This window comes from Serpula lacrymans (assembly GCF_000218685.1).
Source record: "Serpula lacrymans var. lacrymans S7.9 unplaced genomic scaffold SERLAscaffold_2, whole genome shotgun sequence".
Lineage (NCBI taxonomy): Eukaryota > Fungi > Basidiomycota > Agaricomycetes > Boletales > Serpulaceae > Serpula > Serpula lacrymans.
The window spans coordinates 2,586,733-2,601,231 of record NW_006763291.1 but is presented as its reverse complement, the minus strand read 5'-3'; the positions used below and the strand labels follow the sequence as shown (position 1 = coordinate 2,601,231).

Genomic DNA, 14,499 nt, shown 5'->3' with positions numbered 1-14,499 from the left:
TTGTATTTGATAAATAGACTGTTATAATATGTATCTTTCATTTGAGACACCCCCTGGGGGATGTGCGTAATCCAAGTGTCATACATGATGTCCCACTTGATAAGTCCTATTCTGAGACACTTTTGCACTTATATTTGCCTGAAACGTGGCACGCTATCTACAAACATGTCTTCCCCCTCTGCCAACATCCACCCTTGCAATGAAGAAATACTGCAAGGAATAAATGATTTATTTCTACATCATTATTCACAAAACCCTGCATGTGTACTCACACTAATTAAAATGTGTCAAATAAACTAAACAATAGGTGTAAAAGTGAGTCTATCAATTGCAACATACACAAACTTTCTCACTAATTAATGATAGCGTACACAGAGGCTACTATCAATTTGTGATAGGACATCAAACTGTGCCATACTCCATGCATACCAACCAATTACTGCATTGAATGATTTGCTGTACAACATCAGACCTTTTCACATTGATACCAACACTTTCGATCCACTCGTCATGCAAACCATGGCTTCTGCTTTTGGTTGCAAAACAATTACTCCCATAGCAACTTTTTATGATCGAGATCCTGCTGTCATAAACTGCTATTTTGAGGCTTTTCAATGCAAACTTCCATGGACCAAATCAATGCACCACTTATCGACATCATGCAATCCCTTTGCCAACATTGTCTGCCCAGGGTGCAAAGTTTATGGTCCAATGATCATCCTGAAAAACATGCCGTGTAATAAAATAGGAGAGAGTACAGCATTATTCAGCACAGAGAATTTAGCATGCACACTATGGTGGTACATTGCTAGTGGCAACTCCATGAAAGATGTATGCAAAGAATAGGACTTATGTTGTCTACTACAAGACACATAAAGTATTCAAGTTACTGCCCGTCAAACAATGTATGTTACTTTACTTTCTCACTACATACTCTATAATCTCCATTAATATCCAAACCAGGCAGATGCAACTATTCAATATGTACTGTACATGAGAAATGCAGACAATTTCATATTCATTGCGCTCACATGTCTCACACAGGCTCACCCCTTTAATTTGCAACTCTGATCATGTTTCGGACCATTATTTTCTGCCTTTAGTACACCACATGACAATGTCAAATTTGAGATCTACGTAGCAGCTCCAACACCATCCTTTGCACTGACTAGATCTACAGATCAAAGTAAAACCAATGGTGATATGCCGCCTTGCCATCCTAAGGATTTCACCCAAATCCAAAACCTCACTTCATGTTATACAATGCAATACTTCCTGGTTTTTGTATTATGCACCCCACCCTTCTGCTATTGCGCTCCAGATGAACTTGCAAGGCTTTGTCAAAAGCCTTATTCCATTACAAAATTGGATGTTGAACGAAGACAAACGGCATGCAAAAGCTTTATGATATGCACCGTTTAACATCCCCTCAAACTAAATCTTAATTGGTCATAGCCAAGCACACATGCTTGCAAGCGTGAAAAACCACACAAATACAACTTACGCTATAGATCACCTCCCGCACCCCATAAAGTGGCAGAATGACCTTGCAAATGAGTTGTGTACAAGTATGGGAGAACTTTACACAATCATAGTGGTCGGATGGCTTTCACTCCTTCACTATACCACTGTAACATCCATCCTGAAATGGTTAATCGAGGTCACCCCATTGGGAAAAAACTCTCGACAACTTGGCATGCACTACCTACGTCTTTTATCAAGAAGTCAGAATCTGTTTAAGAGTTTAGACCACTGTGACAATGTCATCAATGCAACACACACCATTTCTTCTCATATATGCATGCTTTGTTCTCAGTAGGTTTTCACTCATCCCTTTCGAGGTCACAACTCTTGAAATGCTAGATGGAAGGGTAGGCAAAGTTGACTTGTCATCAATGACATCATTGTCTAGCTCTGCATTCTCTGATGATGATGTAGTCCTATTGTTGTGCAAAATTAGGCGTGATAACCACATTGCATACTTCCACGCTGAAACGGTGGTTATACTACATACTCATAAAAGGTTTTAGATACTTCTCCTTATACTATGAAACTTTCCAGTCCTGTGATACCGATATAAAATTCTACTACTATTAAGCACATGGTATATCTGCATAAAGCCGGGTCCAGGACTGCCCGGAGGGCGATTTCTTGTGTTACCAGAACGATATATTAGTCAGATATTTTCTCTCTTATATTGAAGGGTAATTGTATATAATACTTTGCCAAATCTTCATCGATTTCCTGATGAAAGACGCCCGTCAATTCCGAAACCTATCGACTTTCAGCCACTCATCCTAAAAAGGGTTTCTTCACGTGACTCAATCTTATCAAGCGCTTATAGAAACTCGTTCAAATTTCTGAGTGCCCCGTGTATCATCATCGAAGAGATGGCGGACAAAATTACTCGTATCGCTATTGTAGACGCAAATCGCTGTAAGCCGAAAAGATGTGCCCAGGAATGTAAAAAGGTAAGCAACCAGCGATTATAATATCATTGGAAACTTGAGTTAATCAAAGTCTTGCCCAACAGTCATGTCCCGTGGTCAAAATGGGTGAGCTTTTTTCACGAGATAGATACAGTCAATCCGATTAACTGATATACTGTAAAGGGAAGTTGTGTATAGAAGTGAAGTCGACAGATAAAATCGCGTATATATCAGAGTTTCTGTGTATTGGATGTGGTATTTGTGTGAAGAAGTAAGTACAAACCCATGCAGATCACATATTATCTAACCTATCTAACGCAGGTGTCCATTTGAGGCCATTGCTATCATCAATTTGCCCACAAATCTAGAGTCAGAGGTTACCCATCGCTACACTGCTAATGCATTCAAGCTTCATCGGCTACCAACTCCGAGGCCTGGTCAAGTTTTAGGACTCGTAGGGACTAATGGTATCGGGAAAAGTACCGCTTTGAAGATCCTTGCTGGAAAGCTCAAGCCAAACCTGGGACGCTACGATGTGAGTATAGTTTACTGGTTACAGATCAGCACCTTTAATAGAATGTTTGTATGTCAATCTGATCAGGATCCTCCCGACTGGCAAGAAATTCTGAAGTACTTCCGGGGCTCGGAGTTACAAAACTACTTTACAAAGGTGCTCGAAGATAACTTAAAGGCTCTCATCAAGCCTCAATACGTGGACCACATACCGAAAGCCATTAAGGGCAACTTGACGGTCTCACAAATGCTCGACTCTAAACTCGAATTGGACAATAAACAAAAGATGTGCGACGAACTAGAACTCAATAATGTACTGGATCGAGAGGTAACTCAGCTTTCTGGTGGGGAGCTTCAGAGATTTGCTATCGCGATGTCATGCATACAAAGGGCAGACGTGTGAGTAGGGTTCATTTGTGCGTCATGGATTAAACGCTTACTGCGTTACCGGAGAACAGATATATGTTCGACGAACCTTCCTCGTATCTGGACATTAGGCAAAGACTGAAAGCGGCTGAAGTCATACGGTCCTTGCTGAGTCCAGACTGCTATGTTGTCGCTGTCGAGCATGATCTGTCTGTGTTGGACTACCTCTCTGATTTTATCTGCTGTCTGTACGGAAAGCCATCTATGTATGGTGTGGTTACGATGCCGTCATCCGTTCGTGAAGGTAAGTCCCTTTGCGGTCGTCTCCCATAAAGTTTATCAAGCGTTGTAGGTATCAATATTTTCCTTGATGGATTCATCCCCACTGAGAACCTCCGGTTCCGTGAGGAATCTCTCTCATTCAAGATGGTTGAGACTGCTGAAGAAGTCATTGTCGATAAAACCCGACATTATTCATACCCTTCCATGACCAAAACATTGGGAGGCTTCAAGCTTACTGTTCAAGAGGGAAGCTTCACGGATTCTGAGATTATTGTCATGTTAGGAGAGAATGGGACTGGGAAGACGACGTTCGTTCGATTGTTGGCGGGAGATACTCCTGACGTTGAGACGGATAAACAAACTCTTTCTGTGTCGTTGAAGCCTCAGACCATATCTCCGAAATTCCCAGGCACCGTCCGCATGTTATTGTTGAAGCAGATCAAGATCGCATTCATGCACCCACAATTCCAAACCGATGTACTGAAGCCAATGAATCTAGACAATATCCTGGATCAAGAAGTGAAAACACTTTCTGGAGGAGAGCTACAACGAGTCGCCATTGTCCTGGCTTTAGGTTTGTATGCTGTTACTTTGACTCATCGGCCAGCGAACTGACTGAATGGATAGGGAAACCCGCCGTTTCAGTATACCTACTAGATGAGCCCAGCAGGTTCGGCTCTTTTTGTTTACTCTACACGAGTGTTGCTTATGTTTATATTCAGTTTCTTGGATTCCGAACAGCGTATCATTGCGAGTAAAGTGATCAAGCGGTAAGCTGAACAACCACTCAGACAACTCCCTTTTACTAATATGCTCGTACATAGATTTATCCTTCATGCTAAGAAGACAGCCTTTGTTATCGAGCATGATTTTATTATGGCAACTTACCTGGCTGATCGAGTCATAGTCTTCGAGGGGCAGCCAGCGATTGCGGCTACTGCCACACCGTGAGTGCCGCCTGATCGACTATGCTGCGGTGATTCTCACTATCCCCACCAGACCACAATCTCTTCTGTCTGGAATGAATAAATTCCTGGCATCATTAGAGATCACATTCAGGAGGGATCCTACCAATTTCAGACCGCGTGTGAATAAGCTCAACAGTGTAAAAGATCGGGAACAGAAAAGTGTGTCTTAAAACATTGCCTCCTGATTCAAATATTTAAATTATCTATTCCGCTTAGATATGGGCAACTACTTCTTCCTCGAGGACTAGATTCCAATCATATATATGTCAGCTAAGAAGGGTGGTGCACTGGAACATGGTGTAGGATAGGGGTTGTAACTTGTAGTTTAAGTGTTTGGATCACATAGGAAACTACACTTTTATTGTACTCGATTACTGTACAGGTCACTGCGAACACAGGTGCGACAGCCTTGGGTGTCAATGCAGAACGTTGACAACTTCGACTGACCTTACTTAGTTTAGACTCAGATAATGACTTTATGTAAGCAAACCGTCCCATTGTTCTCTCAGCGCTACAGCGTAGGACGGATTCACCGTCTGGAAGGCTTTCTGGATTTTGAATGGCATCATCTCATCTTTGATTCTTCCTCAGTAGGCCATCTTTAGGAGCTGCGTAGAGAACCCAATCTCCCTATTGATATTTTCCGAAGAAAGCCCGTTCGAGATTGGATATGCATCTTCTTCTCCATAAACGGGGGTGATTAGAGTCCCACACAGTAGTAAAAGCTCACTTCGGCGCTGATTCGTCTGCCAGGTGTATAGTCTTCGCTTCGAAGGTGCCTAACTTGAAAGCCCTATACCATTATCTAACGCCAGACCATGACTGGCATCGTGGTTTCTCTTCATGCCTCCTCAGTCCACTCGATGATTGCACCGTATACCCCTTTGCCTTGAAGCCCTATAAATACGCGGCCAGAAGTGCTGTTAAATAGGTAGACTACATTTCCTCATCGTCCACAAGTGAGGCCTTTTACTGAGAAAATAATATTCAAATATGCTGCGCCTCCCTGTCACATACTTTATCTTATTCACCAACGTCGGCATCAGGTTCACTCAGGAATCACAAGTCGCTGAAATCTGCCAGGGTTACGAATGGGGTATTATCATTGAAAAAGTTCACTCAGAACCCTACCCAGTTTATAATCGTGAGTATTCTTTCATCTACATGTGTGCCGTGCACTACTCATGACGGGGATCACTTAAATTCACTACGCCACCTCTTTCAACGGGGCAGAATATATATACCTACCCAACTGTGACGGTCCTGCTTCTGTGCAGTCCAGCAGTAAACCAGGCCCTCCTTCATCTATTCACGCATTTGGCCAAGTTTGTCCCATTCCCGTCGGCGTCAAGGGCGGTGGCTCATAATTTGTTTTGCAGATTCATTTGTACTGTGCCCGATTTATCTTACTTTTGTGGAATTACTCCAGTCAGTACTTGTGTAAGTATTTTATACCCGGCTCTACAGGATAGTGATTGCTCAAGGGTGAACAAATCAACCGATCTTGTATTAGTGTGGTGACAGCTCTAAGCTATAATTCGTAGGGCATAAATGGTTACTTCTTGCGTTTTGATGTTTATTCTTTGTTTAACAGATGCTAGGTGTCAATTACGGCAATATATCTCGTATATCATGATTTAGAATGACCTTGAGCTGTTTCTAGCGCTGTTCGTGCCCTTTTGACCCATCGAGGATTTTTAGTTCTGGCTGGGGGCCGACACTGCCTTGATGGATCACAGCCCCGTTGCACAGTGAGTTCCCATTCAGGGTCGGACACTGGCCATACCCAAGGCACTCCAGATAAGGTACGAAATTGTGGCATGAGTGATAGAACAGGGTACCTTTTCCACTGTTCCGTTACACTTCGGAGTCCTGATTTATGCTGCAGTCTTGTATAGAGGGATACCGCCATCTGAATGCTCGACGGAAGCTCTGATTTTGCCACTAAACATGCCTTGGATCCTGTTCCTGTTATCATGGCGCTATCATCTAGATTTGACAAGCTTTATCTACAAGCTCACCCGGCCTTTCATATCCGCCGCTGACACTGCTACCTATGGCCGACAGGGGTGCCAACGATATCAATGTCCATGGGATACTACCTTTATTCGTTCCCGATGATGCAAGTAAAATTCAAACAGGCGCCTTTGGAGGCTATAAGAGCGCGCCCTGCTCCTTTGACTTCCAGTTACCTCCCAAGCTTTGCAGACATCAACTGGTTCATCTTGTTTGCTCATCTCAAATGTTTCGTAGGATCTTAATTCTTTCAGCTGCTAGTTTTTATGGTGCCATTGATGCCCAGACTGTTTCGAATGAAGTATGCCCAGGATTTGAATGGGGAGTTGTAGTCGAGCTTATCAAAGAACCGCCGTATCCTGTGTATGACCGTAAGTCTCCTCTATATCGTGTTACACTCATAACGACTTATATCTTCTTGTATAGTTTGTTGTGCTGAGCAGCGACTGTTCAGGTCCAGCGACGGTCGATTCCAGTGACTTGCCCGATCCTCCTCAGTCTATTTATGCTTTTGGATCTTAGTGAGTTTCTCTGGTCGTGGTCTGATTCCTGCGAGTCTCGATCTGATGTTCTACGACAGTTTTAATTGCACAGTCCCTGATGTATCATATAGCTGCCCCATAGGAAGTATATCCACAAGTATATCCACATGTGTAAGTGATATCAAATTATTTCCGAGACAGAGTTAACCACAACTATAATCCTAGTGTGGTACATTAGATTAGTTCTCTATAGACTGTTTTACTGCGCGAGATCACACATACAGATAATTCTGCTCATTGAGGATTACAATCTATAGAAAAGCTTTTCTGAAACTCATTGTGAAGTCGCCCATCTATCCGCAAGCTCTCTACTTGATTGTCACGTGCCTGCCCTTTGGCTATGTGTCATGAAATTATCCGAGCCGGTCTGACTGGCGTCCACAGTGGCACGTCTGAATACTACTACCAATAGTGGCAGTCACGGTGATGACCTGCTTAAAAAATATCTAATGATTGCAGTAAGTTGCATTCGGATATCTGTCACTTTTCTCGATGTTCTATGATGGAAGATAGACACAGGTCTATTCTGAGCAGGATCCCATGATCGCTTCACACACGCAAATGGCACTGTCGTGCACAATCTTTATAACTCCATTATCCAAGCAGTATCATCAGTGTACAAATCTTAGGCTATGAGTGCTTTGGTTTTGTCGTTACCACAGTTCTGGAGAATCTTGCTCGACAAACTCTTCCGTGGGGATGGCTCTGCTCTGAGGCGCGTTATCCGCCGTCTATGCCATTCATGGACCCTTTTCATGGACCGTTTCGTTTTTTGTACCTCGCCTGAAACGAAGGCGCCACATAATGAGCCTCCCGTTATCTCATCTTTCCCATCTAGTACAGGCTCTTTTGTGCTGCCTTGGGTTCCTGGGTGGACTATTTGCCCAAGCTTGCAGCCTTCGGACAAATCAGTACACGATTGTTCGCGCGATATCAATTCGCTTACAGGGGGCGCTCCCACCTATAGTACACCGCTATCATCGAATTATCTATCCGTAAAGCCCCTATCTCCCATGCTCCATGGAAATTATACTATGTCACATGAAGCTCCAGAGGCAGCTACTTCGTCCAAAGTGGAACACTCGAATTTACACATTGGGTATGGCTCGGATAACACGAGAGAAAGCGCATACTGTAATTCGAGTCCTGCTCACGTTACATCTATGGAGCAAGCTGTCCAAAAAGAATCAGGCATTACGAATCTATCAAGGGCCCCATCATCTGTTTCTTCTATTCTTAATCTGGCCGCACCAGCTGGAATAGCGCCAGGTCAGGTTCAACTATTGCAGAAACCTATAATCGACCCTTGCACCCGATCTGCCAGCCCTGTTTCGAATATCAGTCATACGAGTAGGAACAGTACTACCTCACGCGCCTCTTACCGGAGATTTTCAGAAAATGTAGTCCCTCGGTGTGCTTCTCCTCATAAAGATTTGGTTTACATAAATGGTAGGCGACCTCCATCACTTTGGGATTTTCAGCTCATGACTTGGTTGTTCGCCTTCACTGTAGCTGCTGTACCGTCTAGCAATATCCACCCCAGTGAGTCGACAGAGACCGTGGATTTTTCTCGGGTTCACCCCATCTCGAGCTATCAGCTGAAGAGGTATGATAAGGAAGGTATCATGTGCGTACCGTATCGCAGCTGTGACTTTGATGCAACTGTTCACATTCACAATTTGAAGATCGTCGCATAAACACTATCCTATAATACCTGCGCTTACAACAAAGTATCCCGACTATGAGTGAGCCGTTCTTTATGTTTTCGTAAACTGGTCCTGATAAATCATCAGTCAAACTTTACAACCTGGCTGGGCCAAGGCATCTCATCCAGGTGGAGCTTTTTATTTCCTGCACTCCGAACAGGTGCACCTTTTCTCGCAAGTTGACCATGGAAACATTTCTTATGGTCTTTGACAGAGGATTTTTGCTGAGGTAAATATATGGAATTCAGACATACATATGGATGTCTGTGGTTTTGCCGACTATCTGCAGAATGAGCTGCGTCGCTTGATATCTCAGAACGAATCATCTCCGAGTCTAGCCTATGATGAAGTGGAACTTGTGCTTGAACCAGGATTGGCCGCCAACAGCGACAATATTTTATGTCACTATTATTTTGTGAACCCACACAACCAATGCTTGTTTTGGCTTCATGATTTTGATGCAACACCCATTATGCATAATTGTAAAGGTGTCGACTCACTTTCACATAAGAGTAATTAATTATACTCTCAGTTACTACGTCATAAACTCACAATATTTCTGCTTCCAGAACTCGCCATACATGCTGAGTACTGGTGAGTTTGATTCATTCCATGGATGGGTGAGCCTGAACGCTGTACTAGGCTCCATTGGCAGTTGTTTCCTAATTTTTGCCACTTATCACAAGCCACCTTGGATTATCTCAAAGAGATGATGCTATACGCTCGTTGTGGTTAGTTGTTGTTTTACAGACACTTGGGGGCTCTGACTTACCAGATCGCGATATAGATCATCTGACATGCCCTCAATCCGTAGAACCTTACGATGCTATCGAGCTCGAGAATCTATACCGTATAGTCTCAGAAATCAAACCTAACAGTCAGTCCTTTTTCCTAGTGCATGCGACTTGCAATAAAAACATTCTGTGCCAGATTCAAACCTCAAAGATCAAACTCATTCTATCTGGATTGTTGGTAAATATCTATTCGTGTTATATATTTAATTGAAGTTTTGATTATCGTGTTCATCAGGCAGACTGATGCATCAATTTGGTATATGCTCTCTCTTGATATTATTCATTATATCTGATACTCGCTTTAAGCACGAAATAGTTTTCTTAACTTCCATGGTCAAGCAGGTTCCCGTCTTGAATTTCAGCAATCGATTTACGGTCAATCATATAAGCGGTCGAACTTCATGTCCATTCTCTCACCCTTGTTTTTCTATACTCCGGATATACACGTGCGAGCATTGCACGGGTTGTTTGTTGACCATATCGTGAGCTCTCATACGTGGAGTAAGTTTATAGATAAACTCAACAACGAGTTACAAGATCAGAACCTACTGGTAAGAGTTCGGACGCAAATCTCACCGGACTAAATAGCTATAGCTCAAGTTCAAATGTTTATCGTAGGCCACAGTATTGCTCAATGCCAATGTGGGCTTCTTAGCTATCAATAGTGTCGATAATGGTAGCGGTCCGAATGACACATCTCGATCAGCTACACAACTTGCAAGTTATTTTTCACTTGTCGCCAGCCTTGGGAGTATCATCAGTGGTCTAGTACTTTTCCGTCATACTCGTACCAAAGCGCAAGAGAATGCCTTGAAACAAGTAAGGCTGCTTCTTCTATCTAATAAATTTGCTCATTGTTTGACGTATATAGGCAGGCTTCTTATCAAAGATGAGTCATGAAAGGTACGGCCTAGAGAAACTTGCTATAGTGTATAGTCTTCCCTTTGCGTTACTGATGTGGGGGTGAGTTGCATAATATAGCAAGGTATATCGCACTAATATAGCACCCGTTTCTAGAATGCTTTGTTTCTTTTCTGCACTCTCGATGGAGTGTTATACCTCTAAAGCGAAACTCCCCAATCTCTTTGTAGGATCATTTTCGATAGCAGTCATCGCACTCATGGCCTGGTGCATTCACGCTCTCTGGGCTGAACAGGATAAATTGAATGTTACAAAAGCACAGGCTGAGATTGGTGATATACCAGTCACTACAGCATCTGTAGTCCATGACGTACATGTCTTTCCACATGAACCCGAGAGAAGCTGGCATACACGTCTCCGAGATGTTTGTGCGGCGGCATTCAAGAGGAGGACTAAGCCACTGACAAAGTCGGAAGTGGAGGTTGAGCTACAAAGTATTGGAGGCGGCAGAAGTAGGCCTGTTATAAAGGTTCAGAGAGCTACTTCCACGCAAGGTGATTTGGATGGTGGGGAAGAGGATAGATTTCAAGTGTAAATTATTTTAATGAATTTACTATACATCAAGCCAGTCTTTGTCATATCGAGCCTGGAAGCTACTAATAATTAAGTATGTAAGATTTCACTGTGACGATCTCACGCCACCAGCGCGTTGATGGTCTTGTCGCGGTCGCGGTTCCAAGTCATATTACTAGTACTAGTACCTAACCGTGACATAGGATTCGTTTGCTCGAACTTGGTCACGTCTTTCGTGTTTTCTGGCCACATCATCAAAAGCAAAGACATAATATGTCAGATCACATTTCAACCAGAGTTAATTCCAGTCGTCTTCCTCAGTTTGTTGGGCGCACCGTACGTTTGGCGTGCAAAGTCTTGAGGGTTCGTTTATATCGAGTCGGCCGTGTGTTTTCTGAGCTACCTACTGATTAATTGCCGTAGTTTCAAGGTGATACCGCGTTAGTCGAAGCTAGCGATGGTGGCCAGATAGAAGTCCGATTACCCAAGGTGGGCAAACACTCCTTTTTGCGACCATTGTATTCGCGTCAACGTTTACTTATCATCAGGACCATCAAATGACATCGACGTATGTGGAGATCATTGGAAATGTTGTTACTGAGTCCAGTATCAAAATGATGGCGTGCATAAATATGGACAGTGACCTTGGTATGCACCCTCTTAGGGAATCCTTTCATATCCGGGACTCACAACTAGAACTAGATATGAAACTAGTCAATGATGTCGTCGAGCTAACATTTGATCCTAGGTTCAAAAAACTATTCCCCCAATAAATACGTGCACCTAAAGCCATGCACATATCTGCGAGTCACCAAAGTTCTCTTTCACTCGCTAATATATTAGTTGTACTTTAATCATGTAGTTTGAGACCCTTCAATCATGAAGTTGTTGATATTTCTCTAAAGTTATACCGAAGGACCCGCTCCAGCCCTTACCATTTTCTTGTCGTGGTTCCTCTTTCGGTTATGATTTCCCCTGCTAGCTTTATTCTTGTCCTTCCATGCACGATCCCTGGTGTTTATGTCAGCCCCTCCGCCACTGCTTCCACCCGTTCCTCTTCCACGCCCGCGGCTACCTCCCCTTCCTGGTCTACCACCTCGCGCCGCTGAAGCAACATTACCACCTCTACTATAATCTGCAATTGGCATTGCCCTGTTACCAGCAAACTCATGCTTCTGCAGGATCGCATCTTTTTTGGGCTAGAAAATACGTACAAGAGTAAAGACAAATACCACGATACTGGTAACTTAGAAAACTTACATTTCTTTCGAGCATGATTCTCCATCCCTCGATTTGTTCATCTGTCCAACCTACAACCAAGCCCTAAGCTTTACTTGTTACAGCGAAGGATCAGGTCAAACACCTACCTGTTTGACTTTTGAGTTCCGCGCGGGCTTGGCTCCTTCGAGTGACCCCATCTCTTTCAAAGAGCTTCTGGTTACGAATATAAGCCAGCTCCAGGATTATTTCAGGTCCAGGATGAGCCGGAGTAGCCGAGCTATCACTCCCTTCTATATCATCTCCGCTATCCTCCCCATCACCGGCAATTTTTACCTTTTCAGTGAAATCATCGTCAAGGTCATCATCTGCAGCACGTTTTTTCTCGCCATACTGATCTTCTACATCCTCATCATCGTCAGACAGCATTTCAGAAAACCTCAGAATATCTGCTTTCATTTTCTCCATAAATGCTTTGTCCTGCCCAATGGTGCTTTCGCCCAAACTGTTTTTTAATGTGATTTGAGAACGACATATAATAATATCAAGATCAGAATATACCTTTTCTTCCCTTTATGCACTTGGGTAAGATCCATTTCCTGGTCGTCGAAAATATTTTTTCTATCCTTCGTGAAAACCCATTCCTCCATAGGTCTTCCGTCGTTGATTATGTTTGTCTGGTCTGCTTGTATCTGCTGTAGATCATCTTCATGAGGCGCAGTACCCTCCAGTAATGCCTCTATAACCTTTTCTGCGCTTGCATGAAAGGAAAAATCCGTATGAGTAAGGAGTGCCCTTATGTATTCCGGAGAGTGGTCGGGGAAGATATCAAGCACTTGCGTGATTTTGAGATCAAGACTGGGATCCTGAGGAGAAACATCTACAGGAGGAATCTCTCTAGCCTTGCCTTTGCTACCTCCTTGGCGCACGCGTCCGTTCCTATTCCCCAGGTTATCAACACCCGTAGCAATCCCGGACGATCTAATGAGTAGTTTCAAAGCACCGGGATCCTTGGCCCTTTCCGATCCTGATGACCCGATATCAAAGGAACGGAGAGTTGATTCTAATAGATCAACACGGGCATCATCGTGTGTAGCTGCCTGTAAGGCAGACGAAAGGGTCCGAGCTAGATCATAGGAGTGCTGATAATCTGCCACGATTGAGCGATTGACAAACGGGGTAACGGTGGCATTACTCCCATCGAAGGACGACACAGGAGACGGGGAGGGAGTATCCAGCAGCGAAAAGAGGATGCCAAATATACTCTCCGACTCTGCGGCAAGCACAACGCCGGAAGCATTGGACAAGCTCTTTAGCATGGAAGTGATGAGCATATGAAAGCAGTCCATCAGATCAACTTTTGTTTCTAGCCAGATACGCTCCCAGTCGTCTAACTCTCGATCTTCACTCGCAAATCGAGTACCTCCATAGGAATTGGCGAGCGCAGTAAGTCCTTCGTCATAGGAACGAGCCAAGGCAAGAAAGAAGGGCTTGTTATGCACAAATGAGCTTAGAAGCTGTGGTGGACAGGTGTGAAGGAGGGACGACAAGCAACGAGCAGTTTTACGAAGACCATAAAGCCCTGATGAATGGGATGGGCCAAGAAATGACGTAAAAGCGGGAACTACGTCTGACTGAAAGGCTGAAGGCAGAAGCGTGGATGTTGCAAGAGCGGTAGTAAACAGAGCACGGACCCGAGAATGATGTGCTGGTGCGTAAACAATAGCAAGATCTATGAGTGTTTGGATATCGAGACTCGGTGGTGTCAATACCAGCTTTTCTGCCAGCACAAATACGCGTTGTCTAATGATAATATCAGCATTAGAACTCCGTTTCCCCCAAATCAACGATTCTAGGTATTGCTGGGCTGCATCTCTTGCATAGGATGAGATAAAAGACCGACTTGCGGGGGTGTCTCGCTTCTCTGGTGGTAGTGCAATAGTCTCTGACAAGGAATTCGACACAATCTGGTTGAAGGTTGCCAGCTGAGAAGGAGAAAGCGATTTCCTGGATTGTGTTGAGGGATAGGGTGGAAGAGATGCGAGGATGGTCATCGATGGGATTAATTGAGTGCTGAGAAATGCGGAATTTTATGGAGTATACAAAACCCGCAGCGACGGGGGACAAATGATTCGAGTCATATTATGATCGGACCCGATGCTGGCAATCCAACCCTTTATTTGGCAACAACGAAATAAACAGGGCCGTCCAGACAGTTCTCATAACTATCC

At 43.8% G+C, this 14,499-nt stretch overlaps 5 protein-coding genes across 5 annotated transcripts; 3 read left to right on the top strand and 2 right to left on the bottom strand.

Annotated features, from left to right (window-relative positions):
- Positions 1-3,060: 3,060 nt before the first annotated feature.
- On the top strand, positions 3,061-4,353 carry SERLADRAFT_379131 (uncharacterized protein; the record flags this gene model as incomplete). The annotated part of the gene is made up of 4 exons (XM_007313935.1): positions 3,061-3,341; positions 3,401-3,612; positions 3,661-4,164; positions 4,313-4,353. Coding segments are annotated over 4 exons (1,038 nt in total), but the record flags the coding sequence as incomplete, so codon positions are not given.
- A 61-nt stretch (positions 4,354-4,414) lies between these two features.
- On the top strand, positions 4,415-5,004 carry SERLADRAFT_379129 (uncharacterized protein; the record flags this gene model as incomplete). Its single annotated transcript, XM_007313934.1, has 3 exons — positions 4,415-4,537; positions 4,590-4,717; positions 4,775-5,004. The coding sequence occupies 3 exons, from the start codon at positions 4,467-4,469 to the stop codon at positions 4,804-4,806; spliced, it is 231 nt and encodes a 76-aa protein (XP_007313996.1).
- Positions 5,005-6,217: 1,213 nt separating this feature from the next.
- Positions 6,218-6,536, bottom strand: SERLADRAFT_379127 (uncharacterized protein; the record flags this gene model as incomplete). The annotated part of the gene is made up of 2 exons (XM_007313933.1): positions 6,218-6,399; positions 6,509-6,536. 2 exons carry the CDS (start codon positions 6,534-6,536, stop codon positions 6,218-6,220), a joined length of 210 nt encoding a protein of 69 aa, XP_007313995.1.
- Positions 6,537-6,642: 106 nt separating this feature from the next.
- SERLADRAFT_433717 (uncharacterized protein) lies at positions 6,643-11,072 on the top strand (the record flags this gene model as incomplete). The annotated part of the gene is made up of 17 exons (XM_007313932.1): positions 6,643-6,776; positions 6,812-6,945; positions 7,029-7,095; positions 7,155-7,227; positions 7,779-8,743; positions 8,802-8,861; positions 8,910-8,982; positions 9,037-9,334; positions 9,392-9,416; positions 9,465-9,553; positions 9,598-9,699; positions 9,753-9,794; positions 9,852-9,872; positions 9,923-10,167; positions 10,235-10,435; positions 10,488-10,579; positions 10,634-11,072. 17 exons carry the CDS (start codon positions 6,643-6,645, stop codon positions 11,070-11,072), a joined length of 3,060 nt encoding a protein of 1,019 aa, XP_007313994.1.
- Positions 11,073-11,692: 620 nt separating this feature from the next.
- SERLADRAFT_359631 (uncharacterized protein) lies at positions 11,693-14,322 on the bottom strand (the record flags this gene model as incomplete). Its single annotated transcript, XM_007313931.1, has 4 exons — positions 11,693-12,249; positions 12,311-12,360; positions 12,418-12,773; positions 12,830-14,322. 4 exons carry the CDS (start codon positions 14,320-14,322, stop codon positions 11,956-11,958), a joined length of 2,193 nt encoding a protein of 730 aa, XP_007313993.1.
- Between the last annotated feature and the right edge of the window lie 177 nt (positions 14,323-14,499).